The following is a 26057-nucleotide window of genomic DNA, read 5'->3' on the forward strand; positions in this document are numbered from 1 at the left end:
AAACAGAACTATACCCTTATGACTTCTCATTTGAAAAATACATCAACATGTTAGTGAAACAGCATTGCGGGATGTTATGCAGTCTTTTATATACATTTGAAAACCTTCTAAGAAATCGCCTCTATTATGTTTTTGCAGAAGGAGGTAATAGAGGGTTATTTCCAATAATGAATTTAAGGTTGCAATGCACTTTGAGGTCTTTCCTCATTATATTTGAATCCTTTGAATGACAGATGAGCCAATGACACGTGACTCGAATTCTACAGTGACCTATTTGTCAATGAAATTGCCACAATTTTAACGAGTATTTTATTGCAAAACACGGTAACCACCTTCCACCCATTAACGTTATGTTAACGTTATGTTAATGAGTAAAAATCTTATTCAAAAACATCACACCAAGATTAGCTCCTATTAAAATTTGCTGCATTTTTTCATAATTTCATGAAGTCTAACAGTACTGCTAATATTTGATCTCTTTTACCAAAGCTATATTTAACAAATGTCAGCATCTAAATGTAAAATAATCTGGGAAAGCTGAGCATATGCAGTGTGCAGTATGTTAATATTAACATCCGTATTGGCATGAAAACAGCTGCAGCCTACATACAATGCTTTAGTCTTTTGTGATTGAACATTCTGCACATAGGGAGCTAGCCAAAAGAACTCTATATATTTATGTCTTTTTTTTGTAGTTTCTTATTTTGCAATTTCTTGATCTGTCATTCATTCTTATTTATCATCTTTTTATTCTTATTTCATTTGTCTGCTATATTTATATTCTTATTATATGTCTTGCGCTAGACTTCTGATCCTGTGTTTCTCTTGCGTTCTCAATTTCTTTTGACAGTATATCTTCAACTGCTATGTCCTCTGTTATATTATCTACTGAGTCATTTTCTTTACCTCTAACTAGAATTTATTTCTTCTATATGTATATGTTCACAATCTGTTTATGAATAACATTTTTTTAAATCTAATTGCTTCTTCTGCTCATTATTGTTCTTTTCTCAAGCTATATCTGGGGGTGCCTTTTTTTTGTAATGTAAAAAATAATGACAACAAAAAACATAGCCCTTTATTAACAAGGAAAATTATAGTAGGATACTTTACTTAATACTCTCTAAACTATTCTCTCATAAAAAAAAAAAAAATGATAGAATAATAATAACTTTCCATTCGTGTTCCATAGCTTTTTTAGAACGTTAAGGGAGATAAACAGGAAAGGTTTATAGTAAGAGATATCAGGGAAATAAGCTTATTTATTTATTTATTTATTATTGCTATTTATAAAGCGCACACAGATTCCGCAGCGCTGTACAATTAGTGGAGAAACGTACAATATACACAGACAAATACAAGAGGTAAGAGAGCCCTGCCCGTAAGCTGATATCTAGCCATTGGAGCTCTTTTATACAAAGTGCTTGGCTAGATGTCCCGTGAGCTTACAATCTAAAGGAAACCATGGGGATTTGAGACAAGAGGTAGCAGGGGAAGTTTGGAGGTGATGGCTGAAAGAGTTAACAGAGATAAGCTATTGGTAAGATGCTAGGGGAATGAAGAGGTAATTGGGTGAGAATCTCAAACAGCTGGAGGCGCATGCTATATCTTTAAGGGGAGCCTGGGTGGGCGGGAGGAGGGGAGGGTGGGCGGGAGGAGGGGAGGGTGGGCGGAAAGTGGGGAGAAAAAATGCAGTCTTCACTGAGTTGATTGTGAAGTGAGGCCTGAGGAATAGGGATAGAACAGTCATATGAAGGTATTTACGACTGGGGAGGGGAAAAGGAGAGTGTGAGAGGGGGGGGGGGCAGAGTAGGCATGTGTTATAAACTATTGAAAAGTTTAGCAACCAAATTCTATCACCCAAAATATTAATAACTGTCTACATGAAATATTGGTCAGAATCATTAAATGACAGTTATACACACTGCATGCACATAACATTACAGTGGCAAACTACAGGTATAAATTGTAACAACTCTATAGTAACACATGAGAATATTGTAGCAATCCAGTAATACGGGAGGTGGAGTATCTTCCAAGCTCAATTTAGTAGTTTAGTACGGGCGGTGGAGTATCTTCCAAGCTTAATTTAGTAGTTTGAAGACATATTGTTGGAAAACATTCAAAAGTTATTGAGATAAGAGATAAAGGTAAATAGAAGCAGGAAATTGAAGTAGAAGCAATAGAACTTGACTTGAAAACAAAGAACATTTCAATGTTTTCTTCCTGGTAAAACAGAACCTAATTTATTAATTAATTAAAACTAAGTAATAAAAACACACACGCGCATACACATGCACACATTGTCACACTCTTTAATGGGACATAAACCAAAGGTAAGCAAGTAAGAAATACATAAACAGGTAAGACTAACATCGTCATCTACTATATTTACTTTAACCATCTCTCATTGCATAGTGGGTTGCATAATGGATACATTAATATTTGTTTTAATTAGCCAAATCTTTCATAACCTATTTTATTGTACTAAAATATTTGCTCAGTTTCAAAATTCTAACCGTGTTGCTTTTTCTCTAAAGCATGTATTTTGCAATTCTTGTAGTCATAAAGCATTAAAATTGATTTCCCGTTTCATACTTTGCTCCACAGGGCATTCTTGTTTGTTGAAAATGTTGTTCTTAGTCTTGTGCTTTCTTATGTTATATTACTTTGTATGTAGAACCCAAGAACATCATACAGAGGAACACACTAGGCAACGTCAAGGCTATGATAGAAGTCGACACTACTTGACTGAATTGGCATTTCTGGAAGAAGATGTTCGTGTAGCAAGGGCACTGGCACGAGAACAGATTGATAAAGTTTCCATACAAAGGATGGTAAAGAAATTGATTTACTCAGCTGAAAACAGATATTCAGAGCATCCTGGATTTTAACTCTCATTGTCTCTTAGGTCGAAGAAAAATTGTCATTACAGAGAAGCATCCATGAAGAGAGCATAAGTAGAGCTCCAGATATATTGGTGCGGCTCAGATCTCATACTGTTTGGGAAGGAATGCCCGTGAAGCTTTTCTTTACTGTACAAGGATACCCTACTCCTCTGGTGCAATGGTAAGTGCTTGGAAATATATTATTACTGTATTATTTAAGTTCTACTGTGCCAGCCTTTTCTATTTTTACACTGATAAACCTTAGTAAGGTGGTTGTATGTTATTTAGCAATCTTGTTACAGTGAGTACATTGGTGTTACTCTACACCAGTGGTTTCCAAACCAGTCCTCAAGGCTCGCCTACCAGTCCAGGATTTAGAGATTACCAAGTTGTGTCAATGTTTTCTTTTAAAACACCTTAGACACAACTAGGTAATCCCTAAATATCGGACTAGTTGGCATGCCTTGAGAAATGGTTAGGCGTGCCTTGAAAAATATAGTCTTGTTTTCAATCGCATTATGCTTTATTACTAAATATTTCAAAGAGGTTCACTCTATTTTTCATTCTTTATCCATTAATCTGCAAAAGTTATATTTTAAAATAAATATTTAGTCAAAGTACACAGCTTTAACACTATTGAATATATTCTTGAAAACGTATTATAGCTCGAGATTTACATGGGTCAGGCAGTGTTAATTGCTTTGATGATGAAATATAATAAATAAGGATTTAACCAAATAAAGTAAGATGGCACCCTGGACCTGCAGACCCCATGGTGCTTCTGTGTCATGAAGATCTTAAAGGACCATTTAGGGTCCCATAACAACTTAATCTCAATTAAGTCATTATGGGGTCTGGAGGTCCTGGGCACTGTCTTACTTTATTGGTTTAAAACATTTATTTTAACAATTTAACCCCAAAGTTGTCTTTATGGCACCAGTCTGCTCAACCTCTCTTCTTCCTCCTCTGACCTTAGCAATAAAACCGATTTTTTTCCCCTTAGGCTGGTGATAAGCTAAGAGGGTCATCTGACATTCCCAGCTTATTACTAGCTGCCCATTGAGGCAAATGCCTTATATATGTACAAACCTTTGTAAAGCATTCCGCTGATGATCTCAGCCTATTACCAGCCGCCGAGAGAAAAGCATCAGTACTCATGCCCAGGCTGGAGGATGAGGAAGAGGGTTTGAACAGACAGGCAGTGTAAAGAGAATTTGGGTTTAAACCATCCAAAAATAGTTTAACCCCATAAGTTAAGATGGAGCCCAGGACTTCCAGACTTCATTAAGATACAATTGTTATGGTGTCCGGAGAGGTGGTGACTGAATTCACAGCAATTTGCTATGTATATGAGTCATTAACAGAGGTTAACAGCTATAAATCTAACACTAATCTATATTGAAATGCAGGGAATGTGTTTATGGATGAGTATGTAAATAAAATACTTAGATGTTTTCTAATGTCCTAGCACATAAACAGCTATAGACTGAGTGATCTAAAATGCTTTGGTAATATCTACCTCCAAACATTCACACTTTTACATTCTTCTTTTTAGTAATCATCAAACACCTGAGTAGTCAAAAGATAATATTTCATGAAAAGTATATTAGAGGAACACTATAGTCACCTAAATTACTTTAGCTAAATAAAGCAGTTTTAGTGTATAGATCATTCCCTTGCAATTTCACTGCTAAATTCACTGTCATTTAGGAGTTAAATCACTTTGTTTCTGTTTATGCAGCCCTAGCCACACCTCCCCTGGCTATGATTGACAAAGCCTGCATGAAAAAAAAACTGCTTTCACTTTCAAACAGATGGAATTTACCTTAAATAATTGTATCTCAATCTCTAAATTGAACTTTAATCACATACAGGAGGCTCTTGCAGGGTCTAACAAGCTATTAACATAACAGGGGATAAGAAAATCCTAATTAAACATAACTTGCAATAAAGAAAGCCTAAATAGGGCTCTCTTTACAGGAAGTGTTTATGGAAGGCTGTGCAAGTCACATCCAGGGAGGTGTGACTAGGGTTCATAAACAAAGAGATTTAACTCCTAAATGGCAGAGGATTGAGCAGTGAGGCTGCAGGGGCATGTTCTATACACCAAAACTGCTTCATTAAGCTAAAGTTGTTCAGGTGACTATAGTGTCCCTTTAATAATTACTTAATACAAACATCACTATTTAGTAGATATACCCCAATGAACACATACTTGCATTTTTCATGAATGTATTCATTCGGGCTATATCTTAGAAGAGCTTGCACAGTATGCAGTTCTTATGAACTGCAGCCTTTCCAAGCTCTCCTTTTTCCCTAGAACAGACATGCAGTAACCCAATAGAGACTTCTCTCTGAGATATTACATTTAGTAGTATGTTGAATAGAATTGGTCCCAGAACAGAACCCTGAGGGACACCACTTATGTTCTTCCCAGTTAATTCCTGAAAATTATCCCTTAATAACCCCTCAAATACTTTTTTCAATGACAGAATTTGAGCTAACAAGTGTTCGTGGGTAAAGACTGTCAGGCATTTGTTAACATGAACTTTTTTAAGTTACTGTTGCACCTTGTCTTGAATCATCTGGTCATTATTTTTCTGCAAGGATGCCTCTGATTTGTCTAATTTAAATATTTTGAATGCCTTTTTCCTTTTTTAATTTCTTGGTGTACTTTCCCACTAAGCCACATTGCTTTCAGTTTGTTAATTTTAACATATTATCACCTGATGGCACATATGGAGAAGAATACATTTCTAAGATTTCTTTGAAAATATTCCATCAATCCTCAATGTTTTTTTTTTTCACTAAAGAGTTCATGCAATTCGAAAGCTGCCCATATCTTATTGAAATTGGCCTTTTTAAAGTTATATGTTTTAGTATGCCCCATGCAAATGTGCTTTTTTTTAGTTTATACAATGAACTCTGGGAAGTTGTGGGGAAATATATATTTACAAAAAAGAGAAAGACGAAAGATGTCTGGGTTAGGTAGCAGTAATATTCCTACAACAAGACCACCCAGTAGCTTTAAAAATGGAAGCCTTTAAAAACATGCAAACTATGCCTTACTGAATAAAAGGGAATCATGACATGTCACACATGTCATGTGTCCTTAAGGGGTTACATGCAAACCTGCAGCTCTGCTTAATCTGGAAACTGATTAGTAGCAGTGACATGGTGACATGAAAATGACACTGATAATAACACCAATGTGTGTATGATTAGTCCTGGGTAGAAACGAATCAATATGATATGCATACAGTGTTTTCAGATCTACATGAAAAAGAAATTGAAAGAACACCCTATGAGTATTCTTATCAGTATTTTCATCTATAAGCTATGAATATGTCAATTCATTTCATCCATTCTGTTTATTTGAATAGACCTCCAGGAATTTAATCTGCAACTCTGCAATCAGTAGAAAAACGCATTAAATGACATCGGTTCCCTTCTGCCATAGCATAGTGTTGTTTTCAAATTAGATATGACCCAGACCTTGTGTCTACGAAACATGAAATTTAAATCCTTGTTATATATTTGTTGATTAGCTACTTTCCACAGAATCTACATGATTGTTCCTTTCTATTAAGTTATTCCTCCTGTTTAGAGTAAGGTGATTCTGGCAGTGTATCAAGAGAGAATACAGAGAAAGGAGATAAGCAGATGATATTAAAATGGTTAATTATAAATGGATTCAGCGACATGTTCAAAATAAAGAAAACACATTTCAAAAGTTTAAAAAGCTAAAACATAAAGATTTCTAAAACAATTGTACTGACTGAAAATTCACAAATAATATGTTGCTTCCCTAAATACATGAAAATACACTATGTACAAAAGTATTGGGACACACCTCTTCCTTGAATTCATGTGTTTTAATCAGACCCATTGCCACAGGTGTATAAAAACCCCTAGCTATGCAGTCTGCACTTGCAAACATTTAAGAAAAAAATGAATTCTAGCAAGGTACTGTGATAGGATGCTACCTATGCAAAATGTCAGTTCATGAAACTTCATCCCTGTTAGAAATTCCATGGTCAACTTTAAGTGGTATTATTGGAAACTGGAAGTTTTTAGGAACAACAGCAACTCAACCATGGAAGAAGACAATGTAAAGTCGCTGAGAGGGGTCACCAAGTGCTGAGGAGCATGGTGTGTGAAAGTTGCCAATACTCTGCTGATTCCATAGCTGAAGAGTTCAAAACATCTACTGGCATTACTATAAGCACACAAACTGTGCCATAGCAGCTTCATGGGATGGATTTCTATGTCCGAGCAGCTGCATGCAAGCCTCACATTACCAAGTACAATGGCAAGCGTCAGATCGAGCCGTGTAACGCACTTTGCCACTGGACTCTGGAGCAGTGGAATCATGTTCTTTGGAGTGATGAATAACACTTCTTTGTTTGGAAGTCTGATGGGCGAGTATGGTTTTGGCAGATGCCAGGACAATGTTACCTGCCTGACTGGACTGTGCCAACTGTAAACTTTGGTGGAGGAGGGATAACGGTATGGGGCTGTTTTTCAGGGGCTACTACTTACTTTCAGTGAAGGGAAATCTTAATGTTTCAGCATAACAACTTTGTGGGAATAGTTTGGTGGAAGTCCCTTTTCTATGCCACAGTTCATAAAGCAAGTTCAGTAAAGACATGATTGGATAAGTGGAAGAACTTGACTGGCCTGCATCTCAACCCCGTTGAACACCTTTGAATGACCTGGAACGGAGATTGTGAGCCAGGCTTTCTCTTCCAACATCAGTGCCTGACCTTACAAACACTCTACTGGGTGAATGGGCAAATATTTCCACAAAAAAAAAACCACTCCAAAGTCTTGTGGAAAGCCTTCCTAGAAGAGTGGAAGCTGTAAGAGCTGCAAAGAACAGTGGGGGACTACATATTAACCCCTTAAGGACACATGACATGTGTGACATGTCATGATTCCCTTTTATTCCAGAAGTTTGGTCCTTAAGGGGTTGAAGGCAAGCCATGTCGTGTTCAATGATACATTATGATCATCTGGATTTAAAACCAGAACATTTCGATACAAGAGTAGAATGCCCAGAATGAGCTGAGACACTAAATGCTCTTGTTGTTTGTTTTAACCCTTGAGCGTGGGACCTGGATAGTAACCTGAATAAAATATAACATACTTTTTTTAATAGTTTTTTTTTTGTTTTTTGTTTTTTAATTCTTTATTTTTGTTTGTGCATGGAATAACATTTTAGCTCTCCGAACCACAACAGTTGCAGAAAACCATTGGATAACAGTGATTGACATGGCATAGAGATAGCTGTGCACATTTTTAGAAAAAGGTTGAACTATATATAAATGTAAACAGAGTCAACATGTATTTTAAAAGACGAGTAAGTACAAAGCATGGAGTTAAAGGAGTGTTGGCTTGTTATATACAAATCTTATGAAGCTTTAGCTTCATTGGAAACCAGAGCCTGACTTAACCATTCACACCTTTAAAAACAGTTCCTGCTAGTATGACTGATTATCCGTTTAACTATGTTGTCACAAAGTAAGTTATATAATGTATTCTCTTAAGAACATCAAGTATGCAAGAAAAAGGAAAATAAAAGAAACGAAACAATGGCATTGAGGACTATCGTGTTAGTCTAGATCATGGCCCGTAAGTGGGCACAATAGTGTGTCTATGGTTGTCTAGTAGGGGCTATAAGCCTGATTCTCCCCTGGGGGACACATGCATCTCTTGTGGCCTTTGGTACTTTGTCCCCTTAAATTATATAATATATTATTGCAAATTAAGCCTATGTACAGCAAAATAAACATAATGTGGTGTCTAGGAGGGCCTGTCCTGGGTGGAGGTTCCCGTATGTAGTAATCTGGCCGCCGTGAGGTTATATGGACTTCACTGCTTGCCAGTAATTACGGGTACCGAGAAAGAGTGTGTGATCTAATGAGCGATCCCCTATAAGGCAAATGATCCCACTAGTTTGGGGCCATCCCTCGCTATGTGGAAGGTGTAGGTAGGGAAAAATGTTAATGTGTCAAACTGAAATTGGGGCCTAGTCTGTTGTGCTGTCTTGGTGGGGCGCACTCGGTGAACTGATCTACTGCTCTGATAAAATGTAAGCTATAGCAGAGGTTAAAGGGTTGCGATGCAAGTGTTTGTGAGTAAAGGTTTTAATTGTCCCTTGCAACTACAGCATTCGTTCCGCTGCAATTGGATACCGCCTGATGGGTAGCCGGGTTGGCCACTACAGTCTGCTGACTTGTTAAGGAGGGTTCTGGTCACTGTTTCGGGCTGATCCGTTCTGGCTGGTTGCCGGAGTGGTCGTTCCCTCCGTTGTTCCATTTGGCGGCTGCATTGTAACGGGCAGCCCCAGCGTGTTGAGGAGCTTGGTCGGGTCTTCCCCTGCTGAGAGGGCCAGGACAGAGTCGCCGTGGGGCACTACCAACGTGCCGGACGCTCCCCATCTGTACCGGACTCCGTGCTCTCTGAGGGCCCTGGTGATGGGCTGGAATCTGCGCCGCTCTGCTAGTATCGAGAAAGGTAGGTCATCAAAGATTCTTATGCGGCTGTTTTCCACCGCCACGGTGTCCTGGTTTCTGGAGCGGGACAGTATGGCTGACTTGACTGAGATATCTCGTGTAATCACGATGGTGTCCCTGGGGGCGTCTGCAGGGGCTGTGGGGGCCTTCCGGACTCGGAATGCCGATATCAAGGGCTGTATTCTGTTCCCCACCTGCACCCCCAATGCTACGGCTACCTTAGTAGCAAACTCCATCAGGGCCTCCTGGTTCACGGTTTCCGGTATGCCTCTGAGCCTAATGTTTTTCTTGCGGTGTCTTGCCTCCAGAGTCGTGACCGAGTTGGTAAGTCTCTGGATCTGCAGGGACATGGCTTGTATTTGCGTTTGAGAGACTGCTATTAGGCCGTCTCGTTCCCCCTCTCTGGATTCTACTTCATTTACTTGGTGGGTCAGGGTGGTTATTTCAGACTGTACCCCCGCGAGGTCTGCTTTCCATACCGCCCGTAGGTCCAGTAGGAGTTGTTTAATGTCCCCTTTAGTGGACGGGGATGTGTCTGTGTCTGATTCTGCCCTTTGGTGTATTCCACTCACTGTCTGTGGGGCCTCGGTATCTTCCTCCTCCATGGAATCCTCCGAGTTACTAGATCCTCGTGCTGTGTCAGGGGCCATCTTGGTCCGGGCCTGAGGCCGCGGCCCGTCGAAGGATCGTCGAATATCAGTCTGGCAGTATCCCTCCGTGTGGGTTAACTTGCAGAGTTTGCGCCCCATCGTGATATAGGAGGTATAGGCAAGAATTTATATCTAAATATGCCCGATTTTGTGGTTTTTTGGCCGTTTTTGCTGTCTATGTAGCCGGAGCTCTGCACAGGCACGTCTTGTCGGTTGCTCAGCTGGCCACGCCCCCGTTTTTTTTTTGTTTTATATATATTTATAAGGGTTTTAGATGACACACTCCTCTATCAATTTTTAAAGGGTCAGTATAGGCATCATAACCAATTTATGCCGATGTTATGACACTCTCCTTCAGTTCTTGGTCAAACCATTTTGGTTTTTAGCAAAACTATTAAATGAATGAGCATGTCAACTAAATATATGCTTATGCATTGCGGAATCTCCTGTTTTGGATAAACCCCTCAAAAACAGTGTGACTACGCATCAGGGGACAACTTTCACAGGTTAATAGCACCATAACCACTACATTGACATTGACAAGGAATCATATATGTATTAGAATCCATCCTACTTCTCAGAGTTACTAACACACACCTTCCCTCTACATATGTTTAGAATGGGCTGGCTGTTTGTACTTAATATTTTTTTTTTAAGCAGAGGACAATAAAATGACCCCAGAATATAAAAATAAATTAAATGGGGGATGTGGCTCAGACCTTGGAGTAAATGGCCTATGAGTTAAGAGCTTCGCGTCTTCAAACATCTTCGGATAGCAATATGGATGAAATCATATACTGTCCAAAATAAGAGGCACGTGGACAAGATCGAAAAGACAAAGTAGAAGAACTAGTTTCCTATTAAGATATTGTAAAGCAATTACTAAACTAATTTCTTCATACCACTGCTATGAAGTATGGCATACCCTGCACCCAGGTGATAGGGAAGACACCTATTACTCCTCAGTACACGACTCCTATGCACTAAACGATTGATTCCTTATGCTAAGCACACACTTAAATCAAGCATCCGACTGTATCATATCATGTTCTGGTCATGCACCCATTCTACTCACTCTAAAGGATTTTTATGATTTCAGATACCGCAGTCTGTGTCAACTTAACAAGTCTCTCCTACAAGATCCAGTTTTTTTTTTTCAAAAGATTGGAATTAGAAAACCATCAATATTTTGTAGAAAACAATTCACCAGAAACTAACCCCTCTACATTATGGGTGGTCATAGGGGCCCTTATTCACGAAAGGGCATCATCATACATACCGAAACAATCCCAAACCCATTTATTGAAATGGCAAGGGGAACTGTGCGACTAACCAAGCAAAACCTAATATTGACCACACTCACACCAAAAAAACAAGTTGCACAAGTTACCATCAAAATCAATTAAATAAACTTAAAGTAGAACAAATTGCATGTTACCAATAAAATGTATTAAATAGACTTAACAAACCTTTGTGCTTATTCTAGATTGGCTCCTAAGAGCCTGGTAGCTTCTCAACACCTTGCATTGACATGTTCTAAAGGTCTAGAATATTATCTGGCTTCCTTAAGAAACTTAAAGGGACACTATAGTCACCAGAACAACTTCAGCTTATTGTATTTGTTCTGGTGAGTATAATAATTCCCTTAAGGCTTTTTGCAGCAAACACTGTCTTTTCAGAGAAAAGGCAATGTTTACATTACAGTCTAAGGATACCGCCCCTGGCCACTCTTCAGATGGTTACTAGAGGTGCTTCCTGGGGTAATGCGTCACAGTGTCCTAAAGGTGTACACTATGTTATCTGCCTTCTGAAACAATTAAGACCATACATGCCACACATACTACCATCTACAACACTGACACTACAAACATGGGACACAATGCACACTTCTATGTGTGCATATGGCCCCTTTGCACTAGCCGCCACACTGCACAACATTTATATTGGGCTCAACACCCTTAACTACAAACTCTGGACATCCCAAGGCTGCACTCACCTATATTTTATATGTATAAAGGAGGGTTGCTGAAACCCTTTGCTTTGCTTAAACCTATTGACCAATACAAACTTTTTATACTTACAAAAATATATGGAAGGGCTGCGCCAAATAAGGGTAGATAGTCCAGTAAAGTATTGCTAGGGTGCCAATAGATGGTCTAGGATACTTGATAGAGTTCCTCTGTGGATGCGTCTAGTGTAGACCGTTCCGTATATGTAAATACAAGAGAGGTAGAGACGACTAATGGTATAGTATGAAAGTTCAGGGTGTGATAGGTAACAAAATGTAGAGAACTCACATTCAAGAGAGCTATGGCCAGCTCTGGTGTGGATTGCGTACAGCGGTATAATCCCCGCTTATGGGATATGTAGGGAGGGGGTCTCCGTCAACACCGTCTGGTAGTCCAGAACTCGGAAAAGAAAGACAGAAAGCGACAATAGTGCTCTCAATTTTGATGTGGTTCAGTGTGCAGATAAGAAGAGGTAAAAAACTCACATTTGAGGGAGCTATGGCCAGCTCTGGTGTGGATAGCGTACAGCGGTATAATCCCCGCTTATAGGATTTGTAGCGGCGATCTGTCTGTCAGCACCGTCTGGTGATCCAAGGCTCCAATATAGAAAAATAAAAAGCAGCAATAGTGCTCTCAATTGTGATAGGTTAAGAGAGTAGTAGAGGAAATAAAATAATACTCACAAAGATAGAGCAGAGGTACTGCTCTATGGATAGGCGCCCGTGGTATGATCCCCACCTAGGAGTACTGGAACTTTAAAATTGCCAGTGGAAGTAAAAGTAACCAGGAAAGGTTAAAATGCCAGGAATAGGTAAAAAAAAGTTTAAAGTGCATAGAGAGTGCAATAAAAAGAGGATTGGTACAATAAAGTAGCCAAAAAACTTTTATTGATCTAAAATACACGATAAAATACAGAATTAATAACCAGAATTAACCAGAAATAACCAGAATTAATACAGAATTAATAATCTGAAGAATTCTGAAGAAGCCACTTATGGTGAAACGCGTTTATGGTTATTAATTCTGTATTTTATTGTGTATTTTAGATCAATAAAAGTTTTTTGGCTACTTTATTGTACCAATCCTCTTTTTATTGCACTCTCTATGCACTTTAAACTTTTTTTTTACCTATTCCTGGCATTTTAACCTTTCCTGGTTACTTTTACTTCCACTGGCAATTTTAAAGTTCCAGTACTCCAAGAAATCCTAGGTGGGGATCATACCACCGGTGCCTATCCATAGAGCAGTACCTCTGCTCTATCTTTGTGAGTATTATTTTATTTCCTCTACTACTCTCTTAACCTATCACAATTGAGAGCACTATTGCTGCTTTTTATTTTTCTATATTGGAGCCTTGGATCACCAGACGGTGCTGACGGATGTATCGCCGCTACAAATCCTATAAGCGGGGATTATACCGCTGTACGCTATCCACACCAGAGCTGGCCATAGCTCCCTCAAATGTGAGTTTTTTACCTCTTCTTATCTGCACACTGAACCACATAAAAATTGAGAGCACTATTGTCGCTTTCTTTCTTTCTTTTCCGAGTTCTGGACTACCAGACGGTGTTGACGGAGACCCCCTCCCTATATATCCCATAAGCGGGGATTATACCGCTGTACACAATCCACACCAGAGCTGGCCATAGCTCTCTTGAATGTGAGTTCTCTACATTTTGTTACCTATCACACCCTGAACTTTCATACTATACCATTAGTCGCCTCTACCTCTCTTGTATTTACATATACGGAACGGTCTACACTAGACGCATCCACAGAGGAACTCTATCAAGTATCCTAGACCGTCTATTGGCACCCTAGCAATACTTTACTGGACTATCTACCCTTATTTGGCGCAGCCCTTCCATATCTTTTTGTAAGTAGAAAAAGTCTGTATTGGTCAATAGGTTTAAGCAAAGCAAAGGGTTTCAGCAACCCTCCTTTATACATATACAATATAGGTGAGTGCAGCCTTGGGATGTCCAGAGTTTGTAGTTAAGGGTGTTGAGCCCAATATAAATGTTGTGCAGTGTGGCGGCTAGTGCAAAGGGGCCATATGCACACATAGAGGTGTGCATTGTGTCCCATGTTTGTAGTGTCAGTGTTGTAGATGGTAGTATGTGTGGCATGTATGGTCTTAATTGTTTCAGAAGGCAGATAACATAGTGTACACCTTTAGGACACTGTGACGCATTACCCCAGGAAGCACCTCTAGTAACCATCTGAAGAGTGGCCAGGGGCGGTATCCTTAGACTGTAATGTAAACATTGCCTTTTCTCTGAAAAGACAGTGTTTGCTGCAAAAAGCCTGAAGGGAATGATTATACTCACCAGAACAAATAAAATAAGCTGAAGTTGTTCTGGTGACTATAGTGTCCCTTTAAGTTTCTTAAGGAAGCCAGATAATATTCTAGACCTTTAGAACATGTCAATGCAAGGTGGTGAGAAGCTACCAGGCTCTTAGGAGCCAATCTAGAATAAGCACAAAGGTTTGTTAAGTCTATCTAATACATTTTATTGGTAACATGCAATTTGATCTACTTTTTTAAGTTTATTTAATTGATTTTGATGGTAACTTGTGCAACTTGTTTGGCGCAGCACTTCCATATCTTTTTGTATCTATCCACCGAAGGACCTGAGGGGTTTTCCTTCATTTGGGTTGCTGCCTACCTTGACTAATTTTGTGATTACTAGCACTGAATTCTTTTTGTGTTTATCTTTTTCTACTTACAGCTTAAATCTTTTTTATCTCAAAATAAAAAATCAAGTTTGAGCTGCCAGACACCTTTCTCTATCCTTTTGAAAAAATTATGCATACGTAAACACGAATAGGCCCACTGTCACTCCTGAATTTATGGCACAAAAACTTGGATACATTATATGAGATAGGTGGGTAAGTCCTTTAGTATTCACAAGGTTCTCACAGACAGTCTCTCTCACTTAGAATTCTTAATCAAAATCCAATATAGATGCAACCTGGTTCCTTACAAATTGCCCAATATTTTTCCAATACTTGCTAGAGATGCCTGACCACCATTGGCAAAATGTTCCACATAAAGTGGACATTTCTATTAATCCAAACCTATTTTAGAGTAGGAAAATGTATATAATTAATGTACACTATAAATTTTATTCCCCCATCGGAAAACTGTTTACTATTCATGTGGAGCCAAAACCTGTCTTAATTTCAGAACTTGATTGCAGCAAATACTCTAATAGCCTTCCTATGGAAATCCACTTGCACTCCACTAGAGAGTGATCTTGTCATCCAAATTTCTCTCAATTGGTCATACTACAAATTGGTAAGTGAGCAGACTGGCATGGGCACATCCTCCGGGAGAGCCAGCTAGAGGTGGGATGAGTCCCTGGATAGGAAGAGTAGCTATGTGAACTTAGCTCCACATACACCATACAGAAACATGTAACATAAAATATCCCTAATTTGTAAAGAAACAACTTCAAACAGGCTGTTGGGGAGCAAAAGGTTAAAAAGGCATCCTCCTAACCTGCACAAAATCCATGCCCCCCAATACTAGGTTACTCATGAATAGTTTTAATTTTTAGTTATATCCAGTTTCTCCTGTTTTCATTCATCTCTACCTTTTGACAGTTAATTGAACTGCAATGGCTTTTCGTGTAAAACAACTGTGTTATGCTGTTTACTATTCCTGTTACTCGTTAGGATAATTAATTACTGCATTATAAAGACCAGCACTTTCAAATAGTCAAAACGATATGTTAGCAAAGCAATTATTGCTTGAACATACTGATTAACCATATTGTCAAACTTAGTTTTTGATCTAACATGTACACTTTGTAATACTCACCAATACTCAATAAAAATTGTAAAAAAAAATTGTATTTTATTTTAAATTAGTAGGTTATAATATGTTACGCTCGCATATAGGAATTACAGTTACACCAAGGTTCTGTACTATACAGAGCATTGCAAGAAGTATTTACAGCCTTCAAACAATCCCTATTGTGTGCTTAGGGTGTAGAAAGATCACTCTGTCTCCACACTCTTCCTGACTACTAAAGACGCAAAATTAATCCAGGACATAGACATGTACTAATTTTAAGGATGGAAAACAACATTGAGAAGAAATACTAAATTTAGTATTGGTATACACACTGTTGTGAGTAAAGGGGTTACAAGATTTTAAAATGCATTACATTTGTCAAGAAATGCTGCTAAAAATTAAATAATACTAGTAGTTTTATTATACAAATTATTGTGAGCTATGAAGAAGAAATACTTTATACCGTAACATTATAGATATTTAATTCTATTTCTAAATTTGTTATTCTCAAAAAAAAACTAGTAAAGTCAAAAGAATTTTAATTTTCCAAATTAATTTCCCGTTTAATTTGTTTTTCACAAGTTTACATATAAAAACGCTGAATGGTTCATAAGCCTCAGAGTAGCATAGTAAAAGTTGAATTCAATTTTGAATAGCTCTAAAAGGTAATGCTGCCTACAAACAAGTCATTAACTATAATTAAATTGTTTGTTGCATTTGAAATACGAGACCCCTTATTGTTCTCTGTGATTATTTTACCTTGACATTATTTAGCATTAACTTGCTTGTTTATGATAACATGTTATTGTAGATGTTAAAAAAACACTCCTTTTTTATTATGATTAGGTATAAGAATGAATCTTTGATTAGCACAGCAAGTGAACCAGGAAAATACAGAATTGAAAGCAAGTATGGAGTGAATAGTCTGGAAATTTACAGGTAAAGGCCTGCAATGACTTTTTGTGTAAAACAACTGTGTTATGCTGTTTACTATTCCTGTTACTCGTTAGGATAATTAATTACTGCATTCTGAAATCACGGAGTAACCTTTATATCAGAAAAACATAACGGCAAGATAAAGAGAGCAGACATCTGAATTCACCTTATGTTTGCAAAAAAGTTTTTTTTTTTTTTTGCAAAGAATATAAGTCTGTTTAATATTTTTTTCTACGAGAAAGTTTATGTATATGTTCTGTATACATTTTGAATTAAGAAAACAATGAAATCAAGGATTAAAAAAATACATGTTGAAAACATAAAAGATACATTCACATTAGGTTTTCAGATTGTCTAATATGACTGTGTATGATTTAGTTTAACCCCTTAAGGACACATGACATGTGTGACATGTCATGATTCCCTTTTATTCCAGAAGTTTGGTCCTTAAGGGGTTAAAGCATTTTGAACACTTCCTGTAGAGACTCAGAATAAGCAGGGTTATTCACTATAGTGAGAATTCAAAGTGAGATTAAAGTGTTAGGCCAAAGTAGCCAAACTGGAAGCATAGCTGACTTAGAGAATTTTTCCAGCTATATTGCCCTTAAATCTGAAATTCACTTTGATTTCACTTTGAATTCTCACTATAGCGAATAACCCTGAAAGACTAACAATTTTAAGAAATATTCTAGTAGTCAATAAACAGTTATTTGAAACCTTAAATCTATATTGCTCTAATAAACTACCCAAAGTTAGAAATGATTGCATTTAAAGATACATTTAATTCAAATAATAATAAAAAAATAATAATAATAATTGTACACTATACTTAAAAAAATTAAAAAAGGTATTTTTTTTTCAAAATGCAACATAGAAAAAAAATTATCATAAAACCGTTGAAATGGTAACATCTTATTTCTTCAGTGTTCTCAGCTGTTCATACCAAATTGCTGAGCTGCATGCTATCTGATCCACACACGCTTAAAACAGCTTGGAATTTCTTGGCTGTCATCTTGACTGTACTTTAATGTTAGTGAACTTTTGCTGGTGACATTTGTCTGTACGAACATACCGAGTGTTCTTTGACTGGAATGGAAAATACTTAAGGTGCCAAAAGGACAAGATCACATTTAATTATAGGAACCATAGCAGACTTTACAAGTATCAATTAATCCTATTCACTCATATTCATTTCATTTTTGCACTGTATATGGATTAAAATAACCATTATAAAATGCACAATTTACTTATAGTATTTTTCATAGAGATGAGATTGAAAAAAATTGGTATGTTTTTATATCTTATCATAAAGTAAAGCAGTAACTTATGAAAAAATATTCTTTTGTTACTATAATATTCATATTTTAAACATTATTTTTTTAAATTTTAGGCACAAAAGTTTAACAGAGCAAAAAAATGGGTCGCAAGAGAATACTGAGAACGGGCAGCAGCTGAAATAGGCTGCCCTTCGGTGGGTCCCCGCTCAGTTCTCAAGCTGGTTTAACAGAGTTTAGATAATTAATATTAAATATTTTTGAATATAGAGGAGAATACAACTGATATGCCAAACAACCAAACATATTGCAAAAATGTGCAAAAGTAGAATCAAAATTCTTGTCTGATATAAAAAGTATCATGGGTGATCTAAAAATTATAAAGAGTGGGCCAAAATTCAGAGTAGGGTTTGTGGAGTCAATAACATTTTTATTAATAAACCAATTTTAATGATACAGCATACAATGAATGCTTAACGTATGGAGATTTGCTTGACTAGGTACAGAGGATGACATATTTTAAACAAGCTCCATTTACTGCCTCTCAATGTCAGGTAGTTCGGTTGCATTCTTCATAATGTTAGTTAATGTTTCAGACTTTGGTGTTCAATTTCTGCCTGATTACTTCTTGCAAGTTCACCCTGCACCAGATGGGTGTAGGGTGCAATTGGTGATGATGAATTATCTGTGGATGTTCTGTACCCCAGAAACAACAGTTTTGTTAAATGACAAAACTATTTAAATGAAAATGAGCTTCATCAGACATGATGAGTTGATGAGTTTTGTCTTTGCTATCATATTATAGATAAAATAAAAAGATTGCACGTACTGTGCATGTTTAGGTGGGCTCTTACCTTTTACCATTAAAGGGACACTGTAATCACCCAGAACACTTTAGTTCATTGAAGTGGTCTGGGTGAAAACTCCCATCACCCTTAACCCTGGCCATGTAATTATTGCAGATTTTATGAACTCCACTAATCACCTGCTAGGGTTTACTTCTCCTTTAGTGGCTTTCCAGACAGCCGCTAGAGGGACTTCCGTATTAGGTCTCTCCCACGGGCTGGGGAGGAGTTTGGGAGGAGCTGAGCTGGAAGCAGGTAAGTCACAGAACCCCTTCTTCTGCACCATGGGGGTGGGGGGGAAGAGGAGGGGGCGAGGGAGGGAAAGAGCTCGACAGAGGGGGAAGCTATAGTTCCAGGAACACAAGTTTGCTTTCCTGGCACTACAGTTTCCCTTTAACTGAAGTTTAACCAACTAATCTTGTTTCAGTGGAAGGGAACGATCACAAGACTAGCAGATTGCCAAAAATATATGCTTAAATATACTTAAAAAGTAAACACTAAAGGTATGTGTAAGTATAGGTTATTGTATAAGTATATTTTTTTTATTTCCTTTAGAGCTAACTTTAATGACACTGCTACATATACAGCGGTAGCCACAAATGTCCATGGCCAGTTCTCTACCAATGCAGCTGTGGTTGTGAAAAGTAAGTTTCTCTTGAAGTGGAGTAATATTTTGTAACATTATGTAAAGGACTTAAAGAAAAAAAATAAGTCTATGTTAGAATACATATGTATATTATGGACTTGATTTACCATTGTGTATTAAAACAAAAGTGTAACTGTCAATGCGAGTTACATTTATAAGTTAGAAGAAACACTGCTGTGTTTAATTTCATGCCTTGCAGTTTGACTTTTATATAATATTACTAGTTTGTTTTTCAGGTGTAAGTACATTGTTGCGCAACCACATTCAAAATTTAGTGGAAACTGTGAGTTACATGCGCATATTGTTAAACATGTCATTGGTTTTGGTTATAGCTCCTTCTAAAACATGGAACAAATAAGGATAGGATCTGTGATTTCACAGCATTAAATGGAATAATAACAAAAATAACAATTATTATTTTGAAACTATAAGTTCCCTCCGGTCGACCCCCTTTTGTGCTCACCTCTTTTCCAGCACTCTGCAGCTAGAGTGATGTCAGCATCCAATCCCAGACCAGGTTTTGCTTGGACTGGAGGAGAAAGCGTATCAAGTGGCTGTCAGGGTGACAGTCACTAAAGGCAAATTTAACCGTGTAATCTAAACATTGCAATTTCCCAAAAAGATGCAGTGTTTTATGTTGCAGGGTTAAAATGATAGGACCACTAGACCCAGATCACTTCATTGAGTTTCTCTCAACCACACTTGATGTGCAGTTGGTGGGGAAATGATATTATACATGCCGGTCAAAGTCTTGATTAAAGCTGCATGTACATTTTGCCGAATGCTTACTTAACATAATTCATATAATAAGTCTATTTTTGTTATAGCTGACCATTGCTATAAACTAAAAGTAAAACTCTAAACAATAACACAACTTTAGGGCAAAAGCAGTTTTAGTTCTCACTGTTCAAATCCTTTAGTTTAGGAATGAATCTGCTTGTGCAGCCAAAGCACACCACCCATGGCTTCGATTCACATAGTCTCCAGCAAACTTTTCATTTCTCTTGTTTGCAGTCTTTGCAAATCCTTCCTTCTAACTCCGCCCAGACTTTCTATGGCTGTCCAATAATAGACTTCCCAATGCTGCTCAATGAAAATACTTTGCAAGGCAGATGCTGAAGGCAATTGCTCACTTTTTAAGTTTAGCTCCACTGAGTTAACCAAACCAGGAAGTAACAGGACCTGCTATCTATATGAAAGCCACGGGGGGTGTAAACCAGGTTAATTTATAAAAGTGTCAATCTTTGTTAAAATCTGCACTTTTTGCAAAATGAAAACAATAGTATACACTCTTCACAGATAAAGCTTTTCAGTAAACTGAAGTGCTTTAGGGATCCTGAGTGTCCCTTTAATCATGCATGGGAACTGATGTAGGCCCTAGCAGGCAATTAACAGAGCAGGAAAAAAAATAAAATTGAATTTAACACACTGTACAATATGGGAAGCTAAACACAGTGATTTAACCTCTAAATGGAATTTAGCATTTGAGCATTGACACTGCAGGGGCATGATCTATACACAAAACCAATTAACACATTCTTTGTTAATCTTGGCAACCCCATAATATATGTTTTCTAAATCCCCCATCCTCCATCCATCCTCCACCCCCACCCCCCATCCCCTGCTTAGAGTACTTAATTATCTCAGATATAATGGTGGATCCTATCCACGTCTTATTCTATTTTGGCTTATTTGGCTTATGGTTTATTTTTCCCTTTGCAAAGTAGGGTTATTTTTGGTTTAGGTGACATGGATACCCATAGCCTTCTCATAGTGTTATCCTCCATCTGTATGCTCACATGGGATAGAGGAAAATAATGGAACATTTGCTGGGGCCACCCCATATTTAAATATTTAATCAGGTAATGGTAACTTTTAATGTTAGCTGTTAAAACAGAAGAAGGTCAGACCCACTCAACTTTTTTTATGGTTAAACTTAGGATTTCATGGACCCCATCCTTTTTATTTTTGTTTTGTTTATCATTTTACATTTTACATATATTTACACTGATACAACCCTACCCCCACAGACACACAAAAAAAAACATGTTTCAGAAGTAGTGAGTTAGACTTAGAGAGAAATCAGCCTAACATTTAATTGCTACACAAATTATGACGGGAACTTATAACTCAACTTATACATATATATACTATTATTATTATTATTATTATTGCCATTTATATAGCGCCAACAGATTCCGTAGCGCTTTACAATATTATGAGAGGGGATTTAACTATAAATAGGACAATTACAAATAAACTTACAGGAACAATAGGTTGAAGAGGACCCTGCTCAATCGAGCTTACATTCTATAGGAGGTGGGGTGTAAAACACATTAGGACAGGAATTTGCAATCAAATAAGGTGGGCTGCCCTTTAGGAGAGGGCAAGAGACAGGTATGTGAGGTAAGGGTTAGTCTTGGAGGCCATAAGCTTTCCTAAAGAGATGGGTTTTAAGGCACTTCTTAAAAGATGCAAGACTAGGGGAGAGTCTGATGGCGGTAGGCAGGCTATTCCATAGGAAGGGAGCCGCCCGCAAGAAGTCCTGCAAGTTGGCCGTACGGGTGCGGACAACGGACAGGAGGTGGTCACGGGCAGAGCGGAGAGACCGAGTAGGGACATACCTATGGATCTGTGAGGAGATATAAGAGGGGCTAGAGTTGTTCAGTGCTTTATAGGTGTGAGTTAGTACCTTGAATTGACTCCTATAGCATATAGGAAGCCAATGTAAGGACTGGCAGAGGGGTGAGGTGTGAGAGAAACGACTAGAGAGGAAAATCAGTCTAGCAGCAGCGTTCATTACGGACTGTAGGGGTGCAGTACGGCTTTTGGGAAGACCAATCAGGAGAGGGTTACAATAATCCATGCGGGAAATTACTAGAGCATGGACAAGCTCCTTGGTAGTATCTGGTGCAAGAAAGGGGTGGATGCGGGCTATGTTTTTAAGATGGAATCTACAGGATTTGGCAACATGCTGGATGTGAGGCTCAAAGGTGAGACCAGAGTCAAGTATGACGCCAAGACAGCGCGCTTGCAAGGATGGACTGATGTTAGTACCAGAAACTTGAAGGGAGAGCGAAAGAGGAGGATCAGTATTAGGAGGAGGAAAGACAAGGAGCTCAGTTTTTGAGAGATTGAGTTTCAGAAAGCAGAAGGACATCCAGTCAGAGATGGAAGAAAGGCAAGCAGTGACACGTTGCAGGACGGCAGGGGAGAGGTCTGGGGAGGAGAGATATAGCTGGGTGTCATCAGCGTACAGGTGGTAGTGGAATCCAAAAGAGGTAATACGTTTGCCAAGAGAGGCAGTATAAAGAGAAAATAGAAGAGACCAAGGACGGAGCCTTGGGCGACTCCAACCGAGACAGGACGAGGGGAGGAGGTATAATTAGAAAAAGAGACACTGAATGAGCGTTGGAAGAGATAAGAGGAAAACCACGAGAGGACAGAGTCACAGAGACCCACCGATTGAAGAGTTTGAAGAAGGAGAGCATGATCAACGGTGTCAAAGGCCGCTGAGAGGTCAAGAAGAATTAGTATGGAGTAGTGGCCTTTGGATTTAGCTGCGATTAGGTCGTTAGTAACTTTGATAAGGGCAGTCTCTGTAGAGTGGAGAGGTCGGAAGCCAGATTGAAGGGGGTCATGCAGAGAGTTAGATTTGAGGAAATGAGACACACGGGTAAAGACAAGTCTTTCCAGAAGCTTTGAGGAAAAAGGGAGCAGGGATATGGGACGATAGTTAGAGGGGGTGGATGGGTCAAGGGATGTTTTTTTAGTATAGGTACTACTGTGGCATGTTTAAGGTCAGCAGGGACAATGCCAGAAGAGAGCGAGCAGTTAAAGATGTGTGTTGAAGAATGCACGAGACAAGTGGAGAGAGATCTGATAAGGTGAGATGGGACAGGATCGAGTGGGCAAGTGGTGGGGCGAGAGGAGCAAAGAAGAGCAGCCACCTCTTGGTCAGTAGCTGAAGGGTAGGAAAGGCATGATCTATGTGTGGTTGAGAAACAGAAAGGCAAGGAGGGGAGAATTCTTTCCTTAGCTGTTCAATCTTGTCAGTGAAGTAACATGAAAAGTTATGAGCAGTAAGGTTAGTTTGGGGGGTGGCCACAGCAGGGCGAAGAAGAGAATTAAAGGTGTCAAAGAGATGCCTGCGGTTGCGGGAACACAAACTAATGAGAGAGGAAAAATAGGACTGTTTGGCAAGGGCAAGGGCTGCACTGTATGAACACAATATGAATCTATAATGGAGAAAGTCTGATTGGGTGCGAGACTTCCTCCAGGAGTGTTCAGCACAACGGGAGCATCTTTGCACGTAGCGCGTTGATTTAGTATGCCATGGTTGGGGACGGGTCCTCCTTGAGGTACTTGTTTGGAGTGGCGCTGCAGCGTTCAAGGCAGATGTAAGAGTAGAGTTATATGTGGAGATGGCCAGTGAAGGACAGGAGAGGGAAGGGATGGACAGCAGTCGTGAATCAATGTCAGCTGACAACTGTTGGAGATCAAGAGAATTAAGGTCCCTCCTGAGTTGAGGGGGGCTAGGCTAGGTTGTTGGGTGAGGGGGTACGCAAGAGCAAATGATAAGAGGTGGTGATCAGAGAGTGGATATGGAGTGTTGCAGATATTGGCTACTGTACATGCATAAGTGAAGATTAGGTCAAGGGTATTGCCAGCTACATGGGTGGGAGAATTTGCCCACTACGATAGCCCGAGGGAGGAAGTAATTGAAAGTGGTCAAGGAAGAGAAGAGGGGAACCAGGGGGACGGTAAATAACAGCAATGTTAGCAGAGAAGGGTTTAAAAAGGTGAATTTAATGTATTTCAAATGACGGGAAAGAGAGGGAAGGGGTGGGTGGGAAGAGGTTTAAAGGAGCAGTGAGGGGAGAGGAGAAATCCAACACCACCACCTTTACATTCAGAGTTTCTTGGGTTGTGGGTAAGTTGGAGACCACCGAAGGACAAAGATGCAGGGGTGGCAGTGTCAGAGGGGGAGAGCCAGGTTTCTGTTAAGGCTAGTAAATCTATTGAACGAGAGATGAAGAAGCAGTGGATTTAGTTAAATTGCAAACAGAGTGTGCGTTTCAGAGGGCAGTATTGAAAGAGGATTTAGAGGAACATGCGATGGGTATGAGATTAGTGTTAATCCTTGAGTTAGTATGTGGTGAGTTTGTTGAGAGGGGACCGGGGTTTGGAGAGACATCACCAGCTGCTAGGAGCAAAAGGATAGAAAGGAAGTGAAGGTGGGAGTAGGATTTGAAAGTTTTGTAGGAGGGTATGTATGTAGAGGATTTGTGCTATATATATATTAAATAAATTGCACATGCTAACTGTATTATATATTGTTTTACAGGATTTAGAGGAGATGAAGACCCACTACACTCAGTTGACATACCACTTCATTGTGAGTTAATATTATTTTTTTTATTATTATTTTAAAGTCAGTGATGCTGAATAGCTTATTGAGAATGTAAAACATTTATACTTACTATTTACTGTTTTTATGCTCAATGTCACTATAGTGAATGGTGGAAAATGAATGGCACTAGGAGGAGCCTGGAATGGCATTTTTTTATAATTTATCTGTTCTTTTACTACATATTTCATGCACTATGCTGCAATAACCACTACCATTTTGGAACGGCAATAATGCCTCCTCCACTCTTTCAGCTGAACATTTCAAACAGGGTCACAAATATTTGCATGGAAGCAGAAATGTTATTTTTGTTACATACAGTAGGCATGCAAAATGTACATACATAAAATACTCTACTCATGGGTATCTGTAAGGAACCTGGCATGTTATAAAAATGCCACGAGTTCCACACTCTTTAAGTAGAACTATGAAGATGGCTTTAAACTAGATATCCCTGAAATACTATTCCCTGCGTTTTATCCTACCTTTTAAAATTATATCTGAAATTATTTGTAGAAATCATGCATTTTAAAATTAGCTTATATATCCTGAACTCATGATGACACACACTAAAGTACCTCCTCCTATTCAACCATAACAGCGGGTAGTATCCATGTTGTGGCACATCAGTCACATGTATGAAGATCAATTTTCTGGAGAAAATGTGGGGTAATGAATTCTAAAAATGCTGAATGTGGAGTAATAAGGTGCATTCCATTGAATTCTGTGATGATAATGCCACATTCAGCACTTTGAGCCTGAAATGAACTTTATTCATATTGTCCCAATGTATGCAAGACTATTTTTCTTTAAAAGCTTTCCTCCAAGGCTCATACAGTAATGTACAAGCATGAATAATATTACTAAAACTGAAAAAAATTTCACACCAGTAATGGCTTTTATGAATGGATTCTCCCATTATTTATCCTCTATGTATTTTGATGGATAGGACACATTTGAAATGGCATGTAAATTTAATCCAAAAAAAATAGATTTATTGTTATACCAGATTGATTTGACTTTGATGAACATACTTCTCATGCTCTGAATTTGTAAGCACTGCTTACCAATTGGTAATG

General features: G+C 38.5%; 1 protein-coding gene across 3 annotated transcripts in view; it reads left to right on the top strand.

Annotated features, from left to right (window-relative positions):
- The window catches only part of MYOM2 (myomesin 2), a 187185-nt gene that overhangs the window by 37682 nt on the left and 123446 nt on the right, over window positions 1-26057 (top strand). For all 3 annotated transcript variants that reach the window (XM_063442912.1, XM_063442911.1, XM_063442913.1), the window contains 5 exons: window positions 2681-2837; window positions 2912-3069; window positions 16714-16806; window positions 19478-19566; window positions 24916-24966. In XM_063442912.1, the coding sequence (XP_063298982.1) occupies window positions 2681-2837; window positions 2912-3069; window positions 16714-16806; window positions 19478-19566; window positions 24916-24966 (548 nt within the window). The remainder of the gene's footprint in view (window positions 1-2680; window positions 2838-2911; window positions 3070-16713; window positions 16807-19477; window positions 19567-24915; window positions 24967-26057) is intronic.

Source organism: Pelobates fuscus, chromosome 2 (assembly GCF_036172605.1).
Source record: "Pelobates fuscus isolate aPelFus1 chromosome 2, aPelFus1.pri, whole genome shotgun sequence".
Lineage (NCBI taxonomy): Eukaryota > Metazoa > Chordata > Amphibia > Anura > Pelobatidae > Pelobates > Pelobates fuscus.